We start from the raw sequence: 24,792 nt of genomic DNA, 5'->3' as shown, positions 1-24,792 counted from the left end.
ATGAGCTGAGCACGGGGAGGAGGGGCCACAGTGGCAGCTACCCCCATGGCATCGCAGAGGTACGTGATGCGTGCATGGAGCAGAATCATGTTCAGGGTGGCCCCCGCACCATCACCGTCGGCAGCCCCCGGCACCAGCACAACTGAAAGTACGGTACCGTTTTGCTCTTCACGTTGCTCATGACTATCTTTTCTCCCATCTTAATTTCTATCCATCATGTCTTTTCATTGTTTCTTTATTATGATATGTATCAAATTTTGAAGGAGAAGTTCCAGCTAAGACCGAAGTTACTTGATCGAGTAAGGATTGAGAATGTCTGTATCTCCAACAAATGTCAGTACCACACGCCCAGTCTGTTGGTGGTGCTAATGGTTCATCTAAAGCTAATTGTTTTCTATAGAAACACTCATCGTTTCAGATGAGATCATCAACGTTGTTTACTAAGGTTTAAGGTTAGGGTTTAGGGAGGCTGTAGATATTTCAGTGAAGATAAGGAGTCCAACAACTAGTTTGTGCCTGTAGGACTGATGTCAAAGTGTTCTATATAATACTTTCTCCGTCTAAAAAACAAGTTATTAAAATTGTTCATAGCTTTTGAAGAATTTGTAGTGTAGGGACTAGTATGCATGTGATTGCTCACTACTGCGTTCATTCTGAATGAGGACTTTACCTCGCAGTGGCTCAGCATGCAACATGTGATGTGAATTTTTGGCAATGCGATGAATTTTGTTTTTGTTGATGTGGTATAGGTTTGTGGTGATATTTGCTATCCGTACGTTCGAATGTAAGTGGTATATGCACCCAACAGTTGCACAAAATGGTATGTCCGATCAAAATGTTGATGCGAATAACCAACGTGATAGTGCTTCTACGCCGAATGATCAAGAGCACCGTCCGATGAGTTGGTGATATTTTTTGAGATTCGAAGGGGGGCCTTTCTTTTCTTTTGCCCCTTTGCCTGCTCGCTGTGCGCTGTGCGCTGTGCTGTGCTGGGCAGCCGCATCCGCATCCGCCTCAGGGTCAGGGCAGGGCAACCCGAATCAGATCGATCAATCCCCTTCCCCTTCCCCTCCCCTCGTCCTGCTCATCCTCTTCCTCCTTGGAATCGCAGGCGGAGCCGCAGGGGGGGCAGGGGCCGAGGCTGGCGGCGCTCCACCAAGTAAAGCAAAGGAGGAATCCCCAACCCATCCGCTGTTTGTGAGTTTGTTGTTGCTTTGCTGCCGCTCAAACCTAGAACTCAATTATTATTGCAGATCGATCCATCTATCCATCGACTAGATAGATAGATAGATAGATAGATAGATAGATAGATAGATGCTCCTCCGCGATTGCATGGCGCCGCCGCCATGCCCCCGCATCCCGCCGTCCTGACCCCAACCACGTCCCCTGTGGGAAGGCGAGCGAAAACCTCAGCCGCACCAACCACCAGAGGAACAGGATGGCCGACAGCGGCGGGCTCAGCGCCAACAACGCCGCCGCCGCCGCCCACGACGACGACGACACCAACAGCGCACCTTTCCCCGACACCGTCCGTATCTATCTACCCCTCTTCCCTCCCCTTCATGCCCGATGATTCTGATTAGAGGATGATCCCCTTCCCAGGTCCAGGTCGGAGGATCCCCCGAGTACAAGGTCGACAGGAAGCTGGGCAAAGGTGGCTTCGGCCATGTCTTTCTTGGCCGACGCCTAACTGCCGCACGCTCCTCGGCTTCTGCTGCCCAAGAGGTTGCCATCAAATTTGAGCACACTAGCAGCAAGGGCTGTAGCTACGGCCCTCCGTGTGAATGGCAAGTCTACACGTAAGTTGCTCGCTCATCGACGTGCCTTTCTCTTCCACCACCAAGCGCCGACATTACTAATCAGCTTTCTATGTAATTGCCTTTACCTGATGCATCAGCGCTCTAGGGGGCACGCATGGCGTGCCCAAGGTGCATTATAAAGGCCGCCAGGGTGACTACTATGTCATGGTACCATTCTTCTCCTTCCTTCCTGCTGCTAATCAGTGATGGATGGATTACCTGCCTTATCACTTCTAATTTATTTGGCTCCTTTTCCAGATTATGGATATGCTGGGGCCTAGCTTGTGGGATTCTTGGAATTCATTAGGCCAATCGTGAGTTCCTCAATTCTACTAGCTATCCCAGCACTTTACATTCGAACTTTCTTTCTTTTCTGCTCTTCCTGTTTGTAATAACTTGTGCTGAAATCTTCCAGCATGTCATCGGAAATGGTGGCTTGCATTGCCGTGGAGTCCATTTCCATCCTGGAAAGCATGCATTCTAAAGGGTAGGCAGACATCTCAAGGCTGCATAAGGGCTACATTTGATTCATCAGGCATATTTTTACACTTTTTTATTTTTCTTTTCAGATATGTGCATGGAGATGTCAAACCTGAGAACTTTCTTCTGGGTCAGCCTTCAACGCCTCAAGAAAAGAAACTTTATCTTGTGGATCTTGGATTAGGTAAACAAGCCTGTTCCGACCAATATGTTATTGACTTGCACTGTTTTGGTGAAATCACATCCCTTTCTTATTTCAGCTAGACTACTGCTGGTTTATAGCATTCAGTCTTGATCATCTAACCGCTTCTGTGTTAATTTTCACTTGCCAGCAACAAAGTGGAGAGAATCTGCTAGTGGACAGCATGTTGGTTATGACCAACGTCCTGATGCCTTTAGGTTTGTCACTTTGTCTTTTATATTCTAAATTTGTCAGCTCATTATGATATTAGTTTTATGCCTGAACTTCTCTTTTGCCTTTATAATCTAGAGGAACTGTAAGATATGCTAGTGTCCATGCACATTTAGGAAGAACCGCTAGCAGAAGAGATGATTTGGAATCACTTGCCTATACACTAGTATTTCTTCATCGGGGCAGGTTGCCATGGCAAGGATACCAGGTATCTTATCGAATCTTTACCTTTTCTCTCAATTCAGATTTCAGAGCCATTTTTCTTGAGTAGTCTTGTTTTGACCGTTTAACTTCCCCCTTTTTTTGTGGGTCTTTATTGCAGGGCGATAATAAATCATTTTTGGTGTGCAAGAGAAAGATGAGTACCTCGCCTGAGAGCCTTTGCGGCATATGTCCTCAACCTTTCAAACAGTTTCTTGAGACTGTTGTCAACATGAAGTTTGATGAGGAGCCAAACTATTCCAAGTTGATTTCTTTGTTTGATAGTTTAATTGGACCAAACCCTTCCATCAGACCAATCAATACTGATGGAGCCCAAAAGGTTCGTTTCTGGCATCGCATACTTTATTTGAGTTTAAGTGAAATGAACCTGAGAAATATGGATGCAGATGGTTATGTATTCTTTTTTGTGGACACTTCACCCTGCAGGTAGGGCAGAAGCGTGCCAGGTTGCTTAATGATGATGATGGGCATGTAAAAAAGAAGATTCGGCTGGGTGCTCCGGCAACACAGTGGATTTCAGTATACAATTCAAGGTCACCTATGAAACAGAGGTTAATTTTAATTCTCAAGCTAACTTTCTTCTGTAGTCTGCTACTATGTATATCATGTTTCAAGTATCCATGCAGAGTTACATTAGCATGGTGCACTCTGTGTTCTATTTTTTTTAAAAGCTAGTTCTATTTTACTGTTTGGATTACGTATATTTTCTTTTTTTGAAAAATCTGATTCAGTGAAAGGAATCAAATGAAACCCTCATGGCGATACTGCATCTAGCTTATAATTTCTATAATATCTTTTGTCCTTTTTTAGATTAATGGATGCACCACCATCTTTATGTGTGTTTTGTCAGTATAAAGGCTGATTAAGTTATGCCCTTGATAGGTACCACTATAATGTGGCTGACACAAGGTTAGCCCAACATGTGGAGAAAGGAAATGAGGATGGTTTGCTGATAAGTTCAATATCATCATGCGCAAATCTTTGGGCAATCATTATGGATGCAGGAACTGGCTTCACAGCTCAAGTATATGAGCTGTCTCCACACTTTCTTCATAAGGTAGGTCCTTCCCATCTGCACCTTATGTAATTCACTCACTTTTCCTGTGCTCAATTTTCCCACAAAGAACAGGAATGGATTATGGAACAGTGGGATAAGAGCTTCTACATCAGTTCTGTTGCTGGCTCCAACAATGGAAGTTCTCTTGTGGTGATGTCCAAAGGTATTGATATTTTTCTTGTGACATATATCATTACCTTACCTTACCCCCCCCCCCCCCCCCAAAAAAAAAAAAAAAAAATTTGCCTTACCTTACACCAGTTGCCTGACAGCAGGATCAGTATCTGCTCGAACACCCCTGATATGCACCTGTCATCTGAATTACCTGTTAATCCCTTGGTCCTTTTCCTTTTCCTTTTCCTATGTAGACCCTGTCACAACTGTCACCTTTCATAGATATAGTTATTTAGCTGGTCCCATAATACAGTATGTCTATTTGATGATGGCCAGGCACGCCATATACACAGCAATCGTACAAAGTCAGTGATTCCTTCCCATTTAAATGGATAAACAAAAAGTGGAAGGAAGGTTTTCATGTGACTTCAATGGCTACATCAGGCAGTCGATGGGCTATAGTCATGTCCCGCAGTGCTGGATTTTCTGAGCAGGTGAGATGTTTGCACAGATACTAAACTTTATCTACAGAAGACAACATATTACCCATATGATTCTCATTTTATTCCGAAGCATTTGAATGTTTGCAAGAGATATAAGCTAACCGTTTCGTGCTAGAGGTTTTAATATTTTCTTTCATGCTGCACTATTTGCATAGGATAGTCAAAAGTGTTTTGAGGGTAATGTGATTTTCTAAGACGTTCACGTGCACATTCACTCACGGTTAGGTCTGGCTTTTTATTTGTGGAATAGCCTCGAAGTTGATGAATGTGCTGCTGAGTGATGATCTAAGATGAAGATGCATTCTTCCTTGATCTCAGTGGACTTAAAGCATCGCAACTCCTGCAGGTTGTGGAATTGGACTTTCTGTACCCAAGTGAGGGCATCCATAGACGCTGGGACAACGGCTATCGTATTACCGCAATGGCTGCCACAATGGACCAGTCTGCACTGATCCTAAGCAAGCCAAGGCGTCGCCCAAGAGACGAGACACAAGAGACTCTGCGGACTACACAGTTTCCTAGCCAACATGTCAAGGTAGGACACGAGCTGTGGTATCTCACTTGCTTTAGCCTTACTAGTGTGTTTTTTCTTACTTGTTCCATTGGCTGTCTCCCAGGAGAAGTGGGCCAAGAACCTCTACCTTGCTGGGATATGCTATGGGCGAACCGTGGCTTAACATCGTCGGCTGCTGACCTAGCTGTTTGTTGATGTATATTTGAGTTTTTGTCCTCTGTTACCAGCATCAGCCGCAGAGCAGTGCCTTAGTCCTTGGAAGAAGATGAATTCTGATGTATCTGAACCTTATTGTAGGTCTGGTCTCGTAAGTTAATCAGGAAAGTCTAGGGGTACAGACGGCAGAATAGCGTAGCTTCTACCATCCGTAACGGGCTACTGTGGTCCAATAAAATAAGTCTTCATGTACCTCTTTCAGCGTGCTTTTTTGCATCATGTCGCTATTGATTTCGCAGGAGTTTCAGGGTGGGGGGGGGGGGGGGGGGTGGTGTTGGGGAGATGCTATCTGTATCCATATAACCAGGGATTCCAAAAGGCCCTGCATATATAGCATGGCGATGTCCTACGAAGTATAGAGTATGAATACAAAGAGAAGGGATAAATGTGTCCCTTTTATTTTTGCTATACAATACACGCAGCAATAAATGCATTCATGTTACAGGACAAAGAATGCCAGGTCCGGCTACTGGTCCTGGGATGGTGTTGGTGAACGAACCCCAGCGGTGGATTGACGAAAAGATAGCATGCTGGGAGAGTCGACTCTGACGATGACTTCTTCCCCGGCAGAGTCATCGCTTGAGTTGTCATCTTGCATCACCTTCTGTTGCTGCTGGTCTGTGGAGGTTGCCGGAGCAGGAGCGGTGGTGGTAGCCTCGCCAGCGTCTTTCGGAGCCGCCATTCGTTTCATGTTTGAACCCTCCGACTGCACGGAGAGCAGAGGCCGGGTGTTGGCTGGCCTCGATGGCACCCGAGGGTAGGAAGAGCTGTGCCTCTTGTTCGCAACCGGCATGCCACGGGGCCTATGACGCCGGTGACCCTGGGCACCCTGGCCGGAGGGGCTCACCATGCTGCCGTACATGCTCAGTTGCAAGGCCCTGGCAGAGAAGCTGTCCGGCTGGTTTCTGATCTCACTTAGGCTGGCACTGTGGCCCCCCCGGGACCTCCGGAAGCTCTCCGGCCAACGGAGCAAGCCGCTGTGCTCCTTGCTCATTGTCCGTGGCAGCTCATGGCCGTGAGACAGCAGCGACGCGGTTCGCTGAAGATCAGCCTCTGCCTCGGAGGCCCTGCCCATATCAAAGAAGATGATCCGCGCTCTAGCCTCCACTTGGTAGCTGGGTGCAGTATGACAGTAGTCTACAAGGTTCACGGCTGCAAGCATGAAAACACTCAGAATCCTTTGTTTTTCTTTTTATCTTTTGAAAGTATATGAGGAGGGTGAGAGGACTGCTTGGAAACCTGAGGACTCAAGTCCGAATAAGCTCAAGTCAGCATTTGATGGCAGAAGTACCGCTGGAGGCGTGATCAGATTCTGGTTCCTGGTCTTCAAGAATCCTTCAAGCAAAATGCCAATGTAATTCTGCTCAAGTTCGATGTCTTCCCCCTTGATGTATATGTTCATCGTCGACCTTTCAGCAACGAGAACCCTGATCTCATGCATTGCCATTTTCTCAAATATCTGAGGAAGCAAAAGCCTAGCAATGACCAGAGCGCTTTCCTGTGATTTCCATTCAACTGATTGCCATTAGATATAGATTCTGTGATGCAAACTTCCCAATGTATATCAGTACTGTATTACCTGCCACAGGAAAACCTCAATGGAAGGATCTGAATGACGCAGCTCATCTATCTTTTCAGCTTCGATGAAGAAACAGTGTACAACGGAATCTGTGATCATGTCACAGATATAGGGCTTTCCGATCAGCACCTCATACAGACCCAAAGTGCTTCCATGTGATAAAATTGGATCCAAGGAATGCCTTCTGCTTAATCTTTGACTTGTCCACTGTTAGAAAAAAGAAGTCATATGCTCATTAGAACAAATCAGAAAAGACTCCAACAAGATGCATCAAAGTGTTGTTGTTAAGGAACAAACAGACCTTTACTACACCAATAGATATAAGCCATATACCAGTTGGCCTTGAGCCTTCCCGATATAGGATGGTGCCATGCCCTCGTACAGTTTCCTTTGTATTGCTTAGCAAAGGATCACGTGCAGCAGCAGGCAGCGCGCCAACTAAAGGATGAGTGTTTAGAAGATCACTAACTCTTGGCATTTTCACTAGTGGTGGATTCCTCTTCAACTTCTTCAAGTCTGTCTGCCAAGTGAATTAGTTTATTGGAATTTAGCATATTTATTGCGATTTGCGACAAAAATTAATATGTTAAATATTCCATCTACCTGTAAAGCATCGTCTAAATGGACCATTTCCTTCTCTTCCAGTAACCCAGTCTTCTGGAGGTTTTGAATATACTCGCTCAAGTGTGTCAATACAGAATATGTGACTTGTCGCGTCTTTAGCACACGTAGCACCTGAAATTTTGGGGTGGGGGTCAAGATCAGGTAGTGCCATTTATCAGAAGGAATCTTTCAGTTTATTTATGCAATGATCTTTCTCTTCGTTACTATATTGGTTTTGCACTTCCCATGTTTTATGAAAAGAAAACTGCTAGGTGAATCTTTTATGATTTTGTGTTGGAAGATGGAACTGAGAGTTCCACAGCAGTTGAATGAGATGATAGAAGAACATTGTAACCACAAACCTGCGGGAATGTGACTCGAACATCTTCCAAGAATTTTCTAGCTTCCTCTCCCTCAGCATTACTTTCGTCAATAACAATTCTTGCAACCTCACTATCACCTGAAGATAGAAGAAAACGAATTAATAGATAGTGAAGTTGGTGAAGTGTGCTAGTATCATATGAGCAGATTGAAGTCAGGAATCATAAAGGGAATGACATTTTCAATCAAGCTTTCAGAATTCTAAGTTACTGAAACATAAATTAAGCTAACATTGTTTGACCCGTCCACAATTTCGGCCTATAAAGTGGTTTTGCAGTGAAGTAGGGCTCTGTCACCTAGTTTGACAATTAAATGCTTTAACTAATTTCTATGGTAAAGGTAAACTCTTCTTAAATTATGCTTTCTCTTGATCTACAGGCCAAAAACAATGTACAGATATAGAACAATATGTCCACTGCACATGTAAATTCCATATGCAATTTCTTACTGAGATATTTTTTCTCGTTTTGCACCCCAGAGAAACAAGAGGTAATTTGAACGAAAGAACATATCAAGAGTTCACAATATATTACCGAGAAAATCATGAAGCTGCCGCCTTGCAATTCTGTGAGCACGAAGAAATGCAGCACAGATGTAACATCCTGACTCCAATCTTTCGACTGTGAAGTATGTGACAAGCTTTCGTGGCAACCTGCTCATCTGAAGGAACCTATAGTAACTCGGGAACTGGACATTGGATTTTAAACCTTTCCAATCACATAATGGTTGTCTAGAAACAAGATCCATAGCTTCATCAACTGATCTCATCAGAATATTTGCTGTAGCTTGATTTATTCGTCCCTCTTCAAGCATAGCCCAGTAAGCGGCTTGCACACCTGTTCAAAAATATGTCCAAATAAATTGTCTCTACTATAAAAATTCATAGCAACACTAATTAACTTGCATAAGTATAGAACATATAACCATTGAGAGAACAATAAGCAAACAGTTTATGGATAAATACATATTGCAATCAGAAGAGTGTAAAAATGGAAGGACAAATGGACATCAGTCAGAACCCAACACATCAAACTGATCACAGACATCTCAGGAAAAAGAAAATATATCAAAGTAACGGAGGCCAAATGTTATAGATTTGGTTAGGGTAGATGCTAACTGACTGGATTAACAAACTAACAACCTGAACTTACTAACCTTATCTTCCTAACAAAGCTTATCTAACAAACCAATCTAAACAAACTAAAGATAGGTGCTGCTTCTGGTTCATGCTGCTGCCTCCATGCCGATCACACCCATAACACAATCACTAGCAAGACAGCAATTTATTTAGAGGACAGATAATGTATCATCAAGCTACAAAGATGGAAGGGCCTAAAACACGGCTATAAACAATGGGTAGGGATACTAGGGACAAACAGGCTTTGTTGTTGTTTCTCCAACTAGTAAGCTACTCCGATAGGCTAATGTCAGCAAGAAATGGTGAATATGACAGTATTTTTACTTTTTCATTTTGAGAAGAAGGTTTAGAGAAGGAAAACTTAGAACAATTAAGCTGTATGTGCATGGGTACAGGTCTTAGCATCAATGGTAGGACACTCGGCTCTGACAGGCCAGTTGGAGGATATTTCCTCATACCAATTGTCAACACTCTAAGTACACCAAAATTTGTATATTTCTTCTTGCATTCTAATTATAGAAAAAATTGAAATAAAATTATAGAAAAAATTAAAAATAACAACTTTTAACTCCAAACGACTGGAAGATCTTGCCAACAGTTAAACCTCCATGGTTTTATCTTCCCTGGAAAACGTCAAATGTTCAAATGATTATTGCTTTTACACGAGAAAGGGGTCTATACTTGAAGCCTAAGTATCACTAACTCACAGCAGCTATCTACTCTAGGAGCCGCATGTGAACAGTAACAGTGGTCATAGAATAAGAAAGTTAACTAAAAGGGTTACAAACATAAATTATATTAAGCCTAAGAAAAAGCATTCAGAAAAAGCCTCAATCACAAAAGGGAAGAGAACCTATGCTATTTGGATATGTTAATATTTTACTTCAATACTTTTATGTAATATTTTTGTCAGATAACCTGATCAGTAATAACGTACCATTTAAAAGCCGCACTCGAATATCTCTTATGTTCATGGTATGCACATGGTCATCTTTGTCATCAACATCATGGGGATGCTCTGGATCATCGTCCAAGTCATTCAAACATGTGATATGTTTCTTTACAGTAGCCCAGTCAGCAGGTCCAAGTTCCTCGTCATCCCTAAGCTCACCAAAAGCCTCTAATGCTTTGTTTAGCATTTCATATCTTGTATATTTCAATACGCGAAGCTGCCAAATAAACATTTTAGAGTACTTTCTTAGTCTGCACATATGCGCTATGGATAGATATTGTTCTGAAAAGATATGGATAGATATTGTAGAAAAGAGGGAGCAATATGTATCTCTGGGGATACAGAGAACTAGGAATCTAGAATAATTTATTCTTCTCTTTGTGGCCTCAGCCATAGCTTCTAGGGTTTAATTGGTCTCTCTTGGTTCTTTTTCCATGGATATTCTGGACAGGTTGGAAGTTGCAAAAGGATCTATTATCTACAATTGATTCACAAGTAATTTGGCACTTGGCATGGTAGCATACATGCTAGATTTTGTGAGTGAGTCAACTGATGACCGTTAACCTTGAGATCTTGAAGGCAGTTGACTAAGTGGCAGCACATAAAACGTTGCCTTCACCACTTCACTAGTAATTAGTCAGAGAGAGGGCATATGGGTATAAATAGAACTCGAAAGATTTCTAAAACAGGAAAACCTTTAATACCAAACTTGAAATGGTAGATGACAATTTGTGAAGCTAACCTTTGTTGCTGACAGTTTGTCCATGCCGAGGATATGTAACAAAAATTGTGTGGTTGAACCATTAAAAATCAATGTCAAAAACACAATGCCACCAGTGAAGAACACAAACTGCATAATCTATAACATTAGCAAAGTTCATATTAGACATTTGGCACTTTCACACACAAAGAAGGGCATACCATTGTTCCAACTTCCGGTTTAAGATAATGTTGAACTGCATCGCTGGTGCGCTATTAAAAGTATTCCAATAAATGTGTCAGAAAACTCTGTAGTAGACTAATGTACTTGTACGAAAATGAAAGCACAAATGAAAGGGTTTATTGGTACACAAATGAAACTAACTTACCTTAACAGATAGTGATAGTGACAGAGCAACAGCCCCTCGCAGCCCTGACCAAACAAGAATCATGGCCTCTTTGAAGTCCAACCCATACCCAAATTGACACAACAATGGGTACAAAACACTAACAACTATAAGTCGAGATATTTGCACAAAGACATAAAGCAGAAGAAGGAAGCCCCACGAAGTGCCTACAAGAGCCAAGATATAAAGTTAATGTACACATAATGAGGTTTAACAGAATTAAGCTCATGGTACAGAGAGCTCATATCAGACCTAAAAAAATATTATCAAATTGTAACTCTCCAATCATAGGAAAACATGATTTTGCAGCACAATGATATCTAACCCAAGATGAAAAGTTCAAACTTTTGTTGACTAATTAAATGCCAAGTGCTTCAAGGATAAGCTGATTGAAGTTAAAAGTATAACCCTAGGGCACCAAGACTCAGCAGCAGGGCAGGGATCTGGATCAGGGAGATTAGTCAAACAATTATCTCTGATAGGTCATTAACATCATGTATAAATACCTCGCTTTTATATATTCCACTATGATGATCATGGGATACCACACGATCAAAACTAGAAAAGAAATTTTTCTTTAGTCCACCAAGGTTTTTTACAGATCTTGAAGCAAGGTGTTAATGGTTATGGGCAAAGTAGAGATGATATTAATTAATTCAGGTGGATATATCAATATGTTGAATCAAAGCCTGAGCTAAGCACCAATGAAAGCTCATCCTTATGTATTCATGAAAAACTGAAACAGTTGTGTTAGATCTTCAACAACTTTGAACTTTAAAGAATTGATTTTGAGCCTCAAAAATTATCCACCGAACAGCAGAAGTACATTTCAGGAGGTAAATGATGCATACCATGCCTCTCAAAATGGACATTATTTTGTAGAACACCATCTGCAATAACAACCCCACTGAAGGGAATTCACGGGTGAGAAATTTACAACTGTGTTGTAATTAAGTATAAAATCAAAACAACTAGAAGTTTGGATCAGCTAGACATAAACAGAAAAATCAAACAATGTTTTTCCAACATGTACAGAAGAGATGCCAATACCTCAGTATAAAAATAAGTGTGTTTGCAATGTAAGCAACCATTTCCCTGAATACAAGAAAAAGATCAAGCAAACATGAAACTCATATCAGATATGTAGGTATGTACTTCCATATCATAGAAATAAAAAAACTATCTTTTAGAATATAAATACAAGCTCATATACATAACTTACAGAAGTAGAAGAATCCATTATTTGACATGTATTAAGTAATACCAAGATTAGGCTACCTTAATTCAGTGTCAACTGAGAAGATTGCAAGGTAGTATCAGTAACCAACAATGGCCAAATTATTCATCAACAGAATTAGGATAGCAATCGCTGTGACACTACGAGTGCTACCAGAATAATTCCATGCGGACATTCATAGTAATTTGTGTATTTTTATGTTTCTAGGGTTTTATTAATTTACCTTTTGCTGGTTACAGACCCGCATTAACATTGCTTGCAGTGGCGGAGGACCTTCATGACTAGGTGTGGCCAGCGCCATACCTTATTTTTTTTCTACTTTTTCCCCAAATACACTACATATTTCTCCATATACCCTGTTTTGTCATGCTCTACTGGATAATCCATGCTCAAATTTGTTACCTGCCACACCTCAAATTTAATCCATGCTCCGCCAATGATTGCTCGTAAATAGCACAGGGGACCCTGGAATTAGTTTCTGAAGTGTAATAACTAGTTCACTGCTTCTAATGCCAGCACCCTGGCTGACTCTCTCTCTCACTCACTTGGCCAGCTCCCCAGCTCAGGGTAGAAAAGCAGGATTAGAGGAAGGGGACCGACAATATGGCTTACTTTGGTTTTATACTGCTTATCTAGGTTTCAGAAAATTTGGCATAACCTTGGCAGCTAATTTTGCAGGCTAAAGCCCCTTGCTACAATATAGCAAGCGGAGGGCATCACATAAAGCCAGCTGGCGAAATCTAAGATCTCTCATCTTATTGTGCATAGTAGTACAGGGACCCAACCTGACGAACCCACCTTGCAAGTTCGACCACTATGCAATTTATTTTTTTCTTGAACATGCAGGAGAACTGTGTGTCCAGTGTTCTTAAGGCATCACTTAGGCAACAAGGTGTACCCATGGCGCTACAAGGGCCTAGTTACGCCTGGTGTTTTCTTGAATATGCTTACCCGAGGCACCACAGGATGCCTTATCACCTTAAGAACCATATGTGTGTCATTGCATTAAGTTTTAAGCGGAAGGCACCCACCATATGGTTTGCTCAAGTGCTGCTAAATGTTCTAGACTTCAAGGACATTAATGATGAAGTTCTATGCTAGGGAAATTTAACAAATCATTATCAAAATAGGTGATAACAAAAGCTGGCAGTTGGACACGGACAAAGCTGACAATAAAACTGTGCCTTTACAACAGCACATAAATTTACATAGTAAATCCTCTTGAAGTAACACTAAAACAAAGTAAGCATGAACAGCACCATGAAACTTATGGAATACATGGAATAGATACAAATAGGAATACTAGGATCAAGAATCTGTCAAGAATATTTACGTTCATTGATAATAGCGTGACTTGTTTCTCTAACATACCAGAAATGGTGTAAACTTTGCTGACTTTCACCCTTAAAAGCAGTTTTTGCAAAAGCTGCATAGAACCTGTCCAAGTGACATGGTTAGCACACGAGCAATGGTATTAAACAAATATGCAAAACTATTTGTCAAAACAAGTTTACTAACATTCCCAGTGTCATGACTGTCAAAACACCAGAGACCTCCAGTGAATCTTGTGCCTGATATGAATGAACATTAACAAAACCAAAGCCTCTGAGGAAAATAGAGGAAAGTAAGGACTCCTGAAGTGGAATGGTCTTACAGTGAAGAAAGCTATATAGCTGACAGCAAGAGTGAGCGAAATCTCTATGATTGTATCATTAAATATAAATCCCAGCCACAGTACTGATACGATTCCGAATGCAAGGCCCAGAGCAACACTGGTCAAAGATGATACTAATTAGCATTAGAAGCACATAGCCATAAAATTTACTTTGACTTTAATAAAGAAATCCCACATACGCTCCAAGCGAAACTTCTGACAAGAACTTTATTATTGAGCCAGCATCAAACGTTCTTCCAAGCACCATTCGATAGAATAGCTGATAGACAACAATAGCGGTCCTGTAGAATTTGTGGTCATTTAGCATGAGTGGAGCTCTTATAGATTTCATAATTGAACTTGAAATTTCAATATTTTTGGGTATCTTTCATCTACCACATTGCCCAATATGTAACTAATACATACAATGAGGAGAATGAATCCCGTAACAACTAGTCAAGGGTGCGTTGTATGCTCAGATAAGGGCAGTGCATAGTTAACCAAATCTTGAATTCCGGATTTTAACTGAGTGACAATTCCTATTGACTATAAAAGCTTTGGTTATTAGTACGATTCTGCAAATACTTTCAAATTTAGTTTTAGCTGAATACTTTTTTTCGACCAAGTAGTGACTAGTACAGGAAGTACAATTTATAGAGTTCATTTTCATACCCTCTTCCAGAGTCCAATACGATTGCACAATTTTGTTCAAGTAGCTTACCCGTCATTCATTAAGGATTCACCCTCAATGATTGTACTAAGCTTTTTACTCGCTCCAAGTTCTTTTAGCAGTGCAACCACAGCAACAGGGTCAGTTGCACTAAGCAGTCCACCAAGTAACAATGATGTTTTCCAGCTCCAGTCGTAAGGAAAAGTGAGCTGTAGGACACTAGTTATGAAGCATTGGAATATTAAATGCAATGTCTCATCATTTCTCGAAGCACATACCTTTACAGCAGAGCCAAGTAAAAAAGTTGATAGTACAACACCCGGTCCAGCAAGTAACACCATTTGTGCCATACATCTCTGCAAAATAAGCATCTTAGTCTACAGTCAGCAAACATGTGGACCAATAGTGCTATGCCATTAAACAAGATCACAGCAGAAGAGATCCATATCTAGCATTATTATTCATTAGAAGCAGTGATAATGGAGAAACAAATACGATGTTCACAGACACTTTTTTGGCAAAAATGGAGGAGGGGTTCCCCACATGATTTAATGGAGACTTTTTTTTTAGGACTGTCAGAACCGCAGAAGTAAGAATTGCTGCTGATAAGGATCATACAGTGTTGATTGTAATCTTTTAAGAGATAATAAACCACCGAAATGATTATACAAGAAAAGAAAATTTTGTGTGTGCACAAGCATTATTGAGATCATATTTGAACATCATACACGGAAGAACAGACAAGATGTACCTTTATTTGGTGTATTTCCATGGAGAAGGAGCTTTCAAACAGGAGGGCAGGTAGAAAAACAGCCAGCAGAAGATCAGGGTTTATGTTGGCCCCTGTAATTAAATTGTTAGACAGAAGGGAAACCAGGTAGGGGATTAGCTACCATAGCGTCATGCCATGTCGAATGAATAAATTGAAGTATTAGAATGAATCGTAGTACAAGGAACTTACAGATGCGAATTCCAGCTCCAAGTTTGCCTAGGCCATGTTGTGTTCCGTATTCTGGAAGGCGAGGGGTAACAGTATCACACAGTGGAGCAAGTAAAGAGAGAAAATTGGGGCGCAATGAGTGGCTGAATTGAGTAGTAGCTGATTTTGCAAGTAGGGAAAGAGAAAGGGGGGATTCCTTCCATCCATTGCTGTACATGAAGTCGAGGGGAGGAAGTTCCATCTCTTACCAAGGGAGCCGAGCGCGACGCCGAGGACGAGAAGGGCGACGGTGTAGGGGACGCGGGTGCCGCGGAGGAGGTGGCGGGAGGCGATGCCCAGCACCAGCGACACCCCGACGAAGAGCACCGCGTCGTCAGGCTCAGGCTCACCCATCTCCCTCTCCCTCCCTGCTGTCTCTCCGTCAATGGATCGGCGGATATACGGGATGGAGGAGAGGAGGATATTCTACGGAAGAGGAAGGGGGGGCAAAGCAGACTGGAGAGAGCTCGCTCTTCTTCGAGTCTAGCTTGTTTCATCAGGTCTACCGCTATGTACAAAAATGTCGCTTTCAGTGGCCTTAAATCAACTTGTTCTTCTTCTTTTTATGAATGGCATACTTAGGTCTGTTTCAAGCATTATAAGTTTTCTATACTCTACGTGCAAGCATCCCATGTTAGCAAGTAGGATAAAGCTACGGTGGAAAATTTCCATGGACACTGCAAAATACTAGCAAGTACAATAATTTACTGGTGCTTACATATATGATGAGGCGATCATGCTAGTACTAATTAATAAGCAGCACATGACTTATGATCTTGGTGTCTCCTGCTCCTATCAAGAGCCGGCATGTGGTTTGAATAAATAAAATAAAAAAGGATGCAAGTCCAGCTCTGTGGCTCTTGGGTGTTGCAAAAGACGAAATTCTTTATATTTCAAAAAAGACAAAAGGCGAAATTAACGTCCAGGTTGCAAGTCGCTGTGATCAACCAACCTCCAAACAAAAGTTGAATTTGTTATTATGTTTAGAGCCACAGAGGCAGAGCTAGAGCCAGCAGCTACGGATCAAAGATGTGCCGCGGCTTCAGGGGATCGCATGACAAAGTCCACTGGATCTGGATGGATGGGATCTGATGTGCAGTACAGTACCTAGGAGCTAGTATAGCTGCTTAATTGGACCCTTGCCACCAAACAAACGAATGAGACAACACGGCGATCATGTTACCACGTGTTGACGTCGATCCTGTGGTGGCTGCCGTGCAAGTATTCCCGTGTGACCGGGTGCGATCCGTCACGGATGGGTGCTAATTCGCTTGACAAATTTAATGAGTCTAATTAATTCATAATTTGCCACAGTGATGCTACAGTAATCATCCGCTAATCATGGACTAATATACCTCATTAGATTCGTATCGTGAATTAGCTCTGGGGTTCTGCAATTAGTTTTGTAATTAGACTTTATTTAATATTTCTAAATGATAAGATTCTCTTTGATATGACACCTCTAAACTTTAGACCTTAGGAAACGAACACACCCTGACTCACTGAACGACCAAAATCGAACACATAAATGATGATATTATATTACAAGACATTAGTGTCGAGTTATTACAACATATTGAGGCAAAATTAGTGCCGGTCCAATCCCACGTATGTTCAGCGATAAAACCCTACGACCATATGGTTTGCAGTCACGTAGGGCAAACTTGCCATTTCCCATCGCGCACCCGTGAACCCGATTTTAACCTCTTGTGAGCTATTGCGTATATTTCTTTATTATTTTCAACCGGAGCTATTTTCACCTGTTCAAGAGTTGTTTCCTCGTGTTTGTACATGATTTCATATTATGGTGACATTTATAATTGTTCCCACCAAATTCGATCAGTGTCAAGTAGGACTTTCGTCGATCCATTTTTAGCTTCGTGTGAGCTATAGCACACGTTTTTTTGCCGTTTTCGCTCGAAGCCATTTTAACCCGTATATGAGCCATTTGCTCCCATTTGAACATGACATTTACAGCCACTTCTACAAGCTTGGACATTTTCATACCGGGTACCTATCGGTCCGTTTCAGGTCTCCCATGAGCTATAGCACATGCTTTTTGGCCGTTTTCGCCTAAGGCCATTTTCACCTGTATATGAGCCATTTCCTTTCATTTAAACATGATTCCATATATTGATGATATTTATAGCCATTTCTACAAAATTTAGACATTTTCGTGGCGGGCACCCGTAGGGCCGTTTTGGGCCTCCCACATGTTTCTTGACCGTTTTGGCCCAAAGCTGTTTTCACCCGTTAATGAGCAATTTCCTCCCTTTGAACATTATTCCATATATTGGTGACAATTATAGTCATTTTTACAAAACTTAGACATTTCGTGGCGGGCCCTGGCCGTCGGCCCCGTTTTGGCCTCCCGTTAGCTATAGCATGCATTTCTTGCGTTGGCCTTTTTTCACGTGTTAGTGAGCCATTTTTTTTTTCTTTTGAACATGATTCCATATGTTGGTGATTATAGCCATTCCTACAAAACTTGGACGTTTTCATGGCGGGCACCGGCCGAAGGCCCGTTTTGGGTCTCCTGTGAGCTGCACACAGCCGTTTTCGTCCAGAGCCGTTTTCACCTATTAATGAGCTATTTCCTCCCGGTAGAACACGGTTTCAAATGTTGGTGACGCTAATAGCAATTTTTAAATAACTTGGCCATTTCCTGTCGGGCACCCGTTAGCCCGATTTTAGTCTCTCACGAGCTATTGCACACATTTCTTTATCATTTTCATCCGGAGCTATTTTCACATGTTCATGAGCTGTTACCCAACATTTGAATATGACGTTTATAGTTGTTTCCACCAAACTTGGTCATTTTCAAAACATGCTCCCGTTGGTTCATTTCTAGCTTCCCGTGGGTGCACACGTTTCTTTTTTGCCGCTTTCGCTCGAAGCCGTTTTAACCTGTTTGAATATGACTCAGTGTATGGGGAACGTTTATAGCTATTTTACATAAGTTGGCCTTTTTCATATCGGGCTCCCACTCGGCCTGTTATTTGCTTACCGTGAGATGTAGCTCATGTTTCTTGGTCGTTTTCGCACGAGGCTATTGCCACCCGTTCATGAGCGGTTTCCTCCCGTTTGAACATGATTAGATATGTTGGTGACATTTGCATCCATTTTCATAGAACTTGGTTGCTTTCATGCCGGGTACCGGTTGGCTTATTTTTATTCTCCTGTGAGCTACAACACATGCTTCATGGCTGTATTCGCGCACGACTATTTTCATCTGTTCATGAGACGTTTCCTCTTATTTGAATATAATTCCATCCATTGGTGACGTTTATAACCATTTCCACATAACTTCATCATTTTTTTGCCAAGTACCCATTCGCCGTTTTTGCCTCCCATGAGCTATAGCTCACGCTTCTTGGTTGTTTTCATCCATAACCATTTTCATGCGTTATTGACTTGTTTCCTCCATTTTGAAGATAATTTCATATGTTAGTGATTCTTATAGTTATTTTCATAGAATAAGGCCGTTTCCAGCCTCGCACCCGTCGACACGTTTCTAACCTTCTGTCAGCTATAGCACACGTTTATTTATCATTTTTGTCTCGGGCCATTTTCACCCATTAATGACCCGCTTCCTCCCTTTTTACGTGATTTCATATGTTGTTGACATTTATAGCTATTTTTACAGAACTTGGTCATTTTCGCGCCTGGCTCCCCTCAGCCTTTTTTTGGCTTCCCATGAGTGCACACATTTTTTAGCCGTTTTTATCGTTAATGAGTCGTTTCCTCTCATTTGAAAATGACTTCATATGTTGGTGGCGCTTACAGATGTTTTCACAGAACTTCTTTTTTTTTTTGGCATGTCAGGCACCCGTCTCCTCGAGCAATAGCAAATACCACAACCCATGAGTTATAGCATTTATTTCTTTACCGTTTTCGTCCAGGGCCGTTTGACCCGTTCATGAGCTATTTCATCATGTTTGAATATGATTCCATATGTTGGTAATAGCTGCAACTGTTTATACAAAATTTAGCCATTTTCATGCCAGGCATACGACGGTCCACTTTTAAGGTTCCTGTGAACTAGTGAACTACAGCTCACATTCCTTGGTCATTTTCGCCCGTGGCCAGTTTCATCCGTTCCTCAACTCTTTCCTCCCGTTTGAACATAATTCAATGCATCGACAATGTTTATAGCTAGTTCCACAAAACTTGGCCGTTTTCATATCGAGCTCCTCTCGGCCCATTGCCTATGGTGAGCTTAGCTCATGTTTCTTGGCCATCTTCACCCAAAACCATTTGCACCCGTTCATGTGCCGTTTCCTCCCATTTAAACATAATTGCATATGTTGGCGACACTTATATCCATTTCCATATAACTTGGCCATTTTCATGCGTACCCGTCGGCCAATTTTTTCCTCCTTAAGATAGATCTCATACTTCATGGCCGTTTTTGCCCACGACCATTTTCTCCTGTTCATAAGCCATTTCCTCTTATTTGAATATGATTCCAAATTTTGGTGATGCTTATGACCGTTTCAACAGAGTATAGTTGTTTTTGTGTCAGGCACCCGTCTCCCCCTTTTTAGCTAGCTCACATTTCTTGGTCGTTTTCGCCCAGAGCTGTTTCCATCCGTTAATGAGCCGTCTCGTCGCATTGAACATGATTCTATATGTTTGTGGCGCTTACAGCTGTTTTCGTAGAACTTTATTTTTTGTGCCGGGCATCCGTCTCCCCAAGCAATTGCAAACACTGCAACCCATGAGTTATAGCACATGTTTCTTTACCGTTTTCATCTAGGACCATTTGACCTGTTCATGAGCTATTTCCTCAGGCTTGAACATGATTGCATATGCTAATGACAGTTATAACTGTTTTTACAAAATTTTGTCACTTTCGTGCAAGGCACTCGGCCGTCAATTTTTAGGTTCCCATGAGCTATAGCTCAAGTTTCGTGGGCATTTTCATCTGTTGCCATTTCATCCGTTCTTCGGTCATTTCCACCTATTTGAACATGACTCAATGCGTGAGTAACATTTATAGTCGTTTTCACAGAACTTGGCCATTTTCACAGGGTTTAGGGTTTAGAGCTGTAGCTTACGTTTCTTGGCCGTTTTCGTCCAAGGCCATTTGCACCTGTTCATGAGCCGTTTCCTCCTATTTGAACATGATTACATATTGTCGGTGTTTTTACCGTCGGCCTACCTAGGGATACCCTAAGGTAGGTGATTATTTGGTGAGGAATCGCCGGATCTGGAACTTGAAGGTGAATGCAAGGACACAAGACACAAATTTAGATAGGTTCGGGCCGCTAGAATAGCGTAATACCCTACGTCCTGTTTTGGGGTGTTGTATATTGCGCCCTGCGCTTGGGTGTTGAGTTGCCTGTTGGCTGCTCTCTGTTGGTTCTCTTTGTTGGTTCTCTTCTAGTTCTCTGCCTATCTAGGTATCCCTGCCCTCCTTTATATATCCCAGGAGATGGGATTCCTAATAGGATTACAAGGTAGGAGTCCTAGTAGGATTACAGGGTATGAGTCCTAGTAGGATTACAGTGGAATCCTAATAGGAATCATACTTCTTTTTCCTCACGGGTAGCTTCCTTGCGGTACCTAGGGAATCTATTCCTGACAAGCCCCCGAGCTCTTCATAGCCGAGTACTGCAGGCATTTCGAGTACTTCGGAAGTAGTCTTTGGCTTCTTCCGAAACTCCATCTTGAAAGTCTTCTTCGAGTACTTCCTTGGTTGCATCGAGCCTATGAGGTGCTCATGCCCCGAATAGCTTCTAGTCTTCTTTTGTATGGGGTGCGATGGAAAATCGCACACCATATGGAGTAGCCTCCGAGCCTTATGTTGAATCGAAGAATCAAGCTGAGGGTCAAATTAGTCTTGAATCTTCTTTTCTTATACTTCGAGTACATTCGAAAAATAAATAGTCGATGACACGTATCCTGCAGCCCCCGAGCCTTGAATCCAAAACCCTTAGGTTTGGAAAAAGGATCCAAGAATTGTGGCATTGGTGTTACTCAGAAATCCCGAGAAAAACTCTTCGCCTTTTGCACAGTGAAATTGATCCTCCCGCTGGTTTATTTAACCGCGCGGTGACTTAGAATTTCTTCTGCACTCAGTCTTCATATGAGTCATCTTCAAGTAGTTTTGCAGCGTCTAACCCCCGAGCTTACGAGACAGGAGAGCCGAATGAGCCATATCGAGTAGTGTGCATCGCCCAGCCCCCGAGCCTGGGAACTAGCGGAACTGTGATAGCACGCCGTGCTGCGTGGAGGGTTGTTGCGGAAGCTTGATCTGAAAAAATACAATGCATACATTATGTAGCATAATATGAAGATACCGAGTATTACTCAGTAATAATGTGAAGACACCAAAATTTATTCGGTGTAAAAATTGCTATGTCGAGCTTTTTTTTAGGCTATTTAAATCTCCCGATTAGTCCATCCTTTACATTCACCCGGTCCCAGTTTAGCCTTCGCCCATAGCATGTACGAGTTGTTTAGGTCTCTTGCCTTCGCTCATACAGGACGGGTCGCTTAGTGTCAGACCCGGGGCCACGGGGCTGTGTACATAGCGTAGTTTAAGAGATTAAGTCCGTTTTATCTCTTATTTACCTTGTTTATCTCTTATTTATTCCGTTTAAATAGGAGATGAGGCTAACCGATACAGGGGGATTCTACTCGAGATGTGTTCTGGTATGATTCCTTAGCTGGTGTTGGTTAGTATCTTTGTAACCCTGCCCTCTCGGATATATAAGGGAGGACAGGGACCCCTCTCAAAACACGATCTCTAGATCATTCTACACCAAAGGCAATACAAATCACCATATAGTACATAAGGTGTTACGCATCTTGCGGACCGTACCTGTCTAAGTTTTGTGTTCCTTGCACCTTCGAGTTCCTGATCTCGGCGTCTCCTCACCCAAAACTTACCACCTTGGGTATATTCCTCGGTGGGCAGCCGGTTAAACACCGACAGCTGGTGCGCCAGGTAGGGGAGCGCGTCGAAGATCCGCCGGTGAGCTCGATGGCGACTTTCAAATTCACCAGGTCAGTTCCCTCTCAGGGTACGACATTCGTTTTTAGCTCGTGGGTCTGCATCGCAGATGGTGTGGGCGATTTTCGACGATTCCTCGTCGACATGAAGCCAAAGATTTCCGCTGCGGATCTCCGCAGCGACCTCGATAAGTTCGTCGATGATTTTGACAACTTGCCAACCTGTGCTTCTGCAACAAGGATCGAGATGGAGTCTGCTCCAGGCTCGACTTCTTCCAGTGTTGTGGCAACTTCCCCTAGGTTGGACTCGTTCCAATCTAGGGATTTGCATAGCCGATCCCAACTCGGTTCATGCAAACCGGCCACTGATCTTCAGGAGGCCAACGTCTCTGGGTCCCTTTCCATGTTAGAGAAGGACCTGGACTTTCTGCTCCAGGACGGAAAGCCAAAAGCCACCGCGTGTCGGGGGGCTTCGGGTTGTTCCGGTACCGGTGATCTGGTGATCACCTCCATGCCGAAGGGGCGCATTGTGCATTGGAGGGGCATGGTGCTCTCCGATCTACTCGAGGCAGAGGGTCGACTCGTGGCTCACCTCGAGCCCTTGCCCTTTTAAGAGGGCAGGCCATTGGCTACCACGGCAGAGGGGTCGACTGAACTAGTCGACGCAAGCTCTCACGAGCTTTCCTCCTGCCAGGTGCTAATGGCCGAAGAAGGCGAGGACGATGGTGGTTTTCCCATCATCGACTTCGAAGCGGTCTCCGAAGATGAGATCACAGCCAACGCCAGCGACGAGAACGACGCCGATCGTGAGGCGTGGGGGGCCAGGAACAGGGCCCGCACAATCCGGCGGAGGAGGGCCAACGAGTGTAGGCGGTCTATGCATTGCGAGCTTGATCCTGAGTTCGCTGCCGTAAGCGAACGGGGTTTCAGAACTCCGGTGGCCAACATCGCCAGGGTGACGGCCATCCTCGAGCGCAGTCATGATCCGGATATGCGTCAAGCACTCCTTTACGCGCAGAGGGCATGGATCCAGTTGGATCAGCACAACCCGGCGTCCACCATCAGGGAGGAGTGCGAGGGTGAGAGTCGGAGCCAAGCTCACAGCCGAACGGCTGGCGGCCGTCCTCGACACCAGCTCAGCAACGACAACGCTCGCGGGAGCCAGGCCCCTGGCGGGAGGCAGCAGCCACCGCAAGAGGGTCATCCGCGACAGTCCAATCATCAACTTCCTCCAGAAGACTTGCGCCAGCATATCAATGAAGGTCGCGACGCGCGGACCGTGATTTCCTCCAAGCGCAAGGTTCGCGAAGAATTCGAAACTGAAGGTACTGACTGTAGCGACCGATTTTCTGCTTTTTCTGCACGTTTCAGCAGCTACAAGTATCCAGAGGGCTTCAAACCGATCGGCATCACCAAGTACGACGGCAAGCAAGCTCCTCAGCAGTGGCTCCGTTGCTACTCCACGGCCATTGAGGTCGCAGGGGGTTCGAATATCACCAAAGTCGTCTACTTCCCGATGGCTTTGGACCCTGCGTCGCTCACTTGGTTGGAAAGCCTCAGCAACAACTCAATTGACTCCTGGGAGCACCTCAAGAAGGTCTTCATCGACAACTTCCAGGGAGCAATCGCTCGTGCAGGTACTCGTCACAATCTTGCTCAATGTAAACAGGAACGTAACGAGCTCCTGCGGTCCTACACACGTCGCTTCTTCGACGTTCGCGCCACCATCGCGAACATCTCGGAGGACGACATCATCGATTGTTTCTACAACGGCATCACCGACCCAGGCATCTACAGGGATTTCGGGCCTTCGTGATATGATGCACGATTGGTCCGAACAGGAGGAGAAGATGCAGGAGCGGTTCTCGCGGCGTCAAGATAGCAATCTGAGGCGCCCAAACGACAACCGCAATGACAAAGGCTAGCGGGACTTTTCGGGTCCACCCCGGAAACGAAAGCCAGATGATATGATCGTGGCTATCGATCGTCCTTCGCGGGGCAAGAAGTCGATGACGCAGGAGGAGTTCGAGAAGCTCCTGCAGAAAAAGTGCCCATGGCATCCAGGTGCCAACCACGCCGCCATTGACTGCTACCACCTTCAGAGGACGTTCAGCAACTCTGGTGGTGGAAAGAAGAACAAGAAGCCTGCGGACAAAGAACCCGAGGACGACGATCAAGAGGACCATGAGTGCAACCCGAAGTTTCAAGACGCTTCG

The 24,792-nt window shown here is 43.5% G+C and overlaps 2 protein-coding genes across 3 annotated transcripts; one reads left to right on the top strand and one right to left on the bottom strand.

The window, feature by feature from the left end:
• Nucleotides 1–958: 958 nt before the first annotated feature.
• LOC112886374 (casein kinase 1-like protein HD16) lies at nt 959–5,536 on the top strand. Of its 2 annotated transcripts, XM_025952267.1 has the most exons (17): nt 1,003–1,019; nt 1,112–1,197; nt 1,397–1,528; nt 1,603–1,799; nt 1,898–1,967; nt 2,058–2,113; nt 2,215–2,286; nt 2,369–2,463; nt 2,612–2,678; nt 2,770–2,899; nt 3,014–3,232; nt 3,340–3,464; nt 3,796–3,970; nt 4,043–4,133; nt 4,421–4,578; nt 4,934–5,122; nt 5,205–5,536. In XM_025952267.1, the coding sequence occupies exons 3-17, from the start codon at nt 1,439–1,441 to the stop codon at nt 5,262–5,264; spliced, it is 1,794 nt and encodes a 597-aa protein (XP_025808052.1). In that variant the 5' UTR covers nt 1,003–1,019; nt 1,112–1,197; nt 1,397–1,438; the 3' UTR covers nt 5,265–5,536. The 2 variants fall into 2 exon arrangements, with proteins under 2 accessions (XP_025808051.1, XP_025808052.1); XM_025952266.1 differs by having other exon boundaries at nt 959–1,019; nt 1,112–1,528.
• A 73-nt stretch (nt 5,537–5,609) lies between these two features.
• On the bottom strand, nt 5,610–16,079 carry LOC112886373 (sodium/hydrogen exchanger 8). Its single transcript, XM_025952265.1, has 22 exons — nt 15,826–16,079; nt 15,599–15,649; nt 15,389–15,480; nt 14,916–14,993; nt 14,689–14,846; nt 14,168–14,269; nt 13,968–14,085; nt 13,832–13,884; nt 13,685–13,750; nt 12,127–12,171; nt 11,928–11,983; nt 11,059–11,243; nt 10,892–10,942; nt 10,713–10,820; nt 9,956–10,187; nt 8,414–8,716; nt 7,862–7,959; nt 7,500–7,631; nt 7,198–7,416; nt 6,897–7,103; nt 6,557–6,815; nt 5,610–6,469 (listed from the first exon to the last, which is right to left on the bottom strand). The coding sequence occupies exons 1-22, from the start codon at nt 15,968–15,970 to the stop codon at nt 5,784–5,786; spliced, it is 3,444 nt and encodes a 1,147-aa protein (XP_025808050.1). The 5' UTR covers nt 15,971–16,079; the 3' UTR covers nt 5,610–5,783.
• Nucleotides 16,080–24,792: the final 8,713 nt, after the last annotated feature.

Source organism: Panicum hallii, chromosome 3 (genome assembly GCF_002211085.1).
Source record: "Panicum hallii strain FIL2 chromosome 3, PHallii_v3.1, whole genome shotgun sequence".
NCBI lineage: Eukaryota > Viridiplantae > Streptophyta > Magnoliopsida > Poales > Poaceae > Panicum > Panicum hallii.
The sequence above is the reverse complement of the archived record's forward strand: the minus strand, read 5'-3'. Positions and strand labels throughout refer to the sequence as shown.

What these genes read in the sequence shown, in the direction of transcription:
- LOC112886374 (XM_025952266.1), top strand. Translation starts at nt 1,439, where the DNA reads ATGGCCGACAGCGGCGGGCTCAGCGCCAACAACGCCGCCGCCGCCGCC. An exon ending in GCGCACCTTTCCCCGACACC is followed by an intron (nt 1,529 to 1,602) that starts GTCCGTATCTAT and finishes TCCCCTTCCCAG; the next exon opens with GTCCAGGTCGGAGGATCCCC. An exon ending in TGGAATTCATTAGGCCAATC is followed by an intron (nt 2,114 to 2,214) that starts GTGAGTTCCTCA and finishes GAAATCTTCCAG; the next exon opens with CATGTCATCGGAAATGGTGG.
- LOC112886373 (XM_025952265.1), bottom strand. Translation starts at nt 15,970, where the DNA reads ATGGGTGAGCCTGAGCCTGACGACGCGGTGCTCTTCGTCGGGGTGTCG. An exon ending in CAAAGTTTACACCATTTCTG is followed by an intron (nt 12,172 to 13,684) that starts GTATGTTAGAGA and finishes TCTTGTATTCAG; the next exon opens with GGAAATGGTTGCTTACATTG. An exon ending in TATCTATTGGTGTAGTAAAG is followed by an intron (nt 7,104 to 7,197) that starts GTCTGTTTGTTC and finishes TTTTTCTAACAG; the next exon opens with TGGACAAGTCAAAGATTAAG.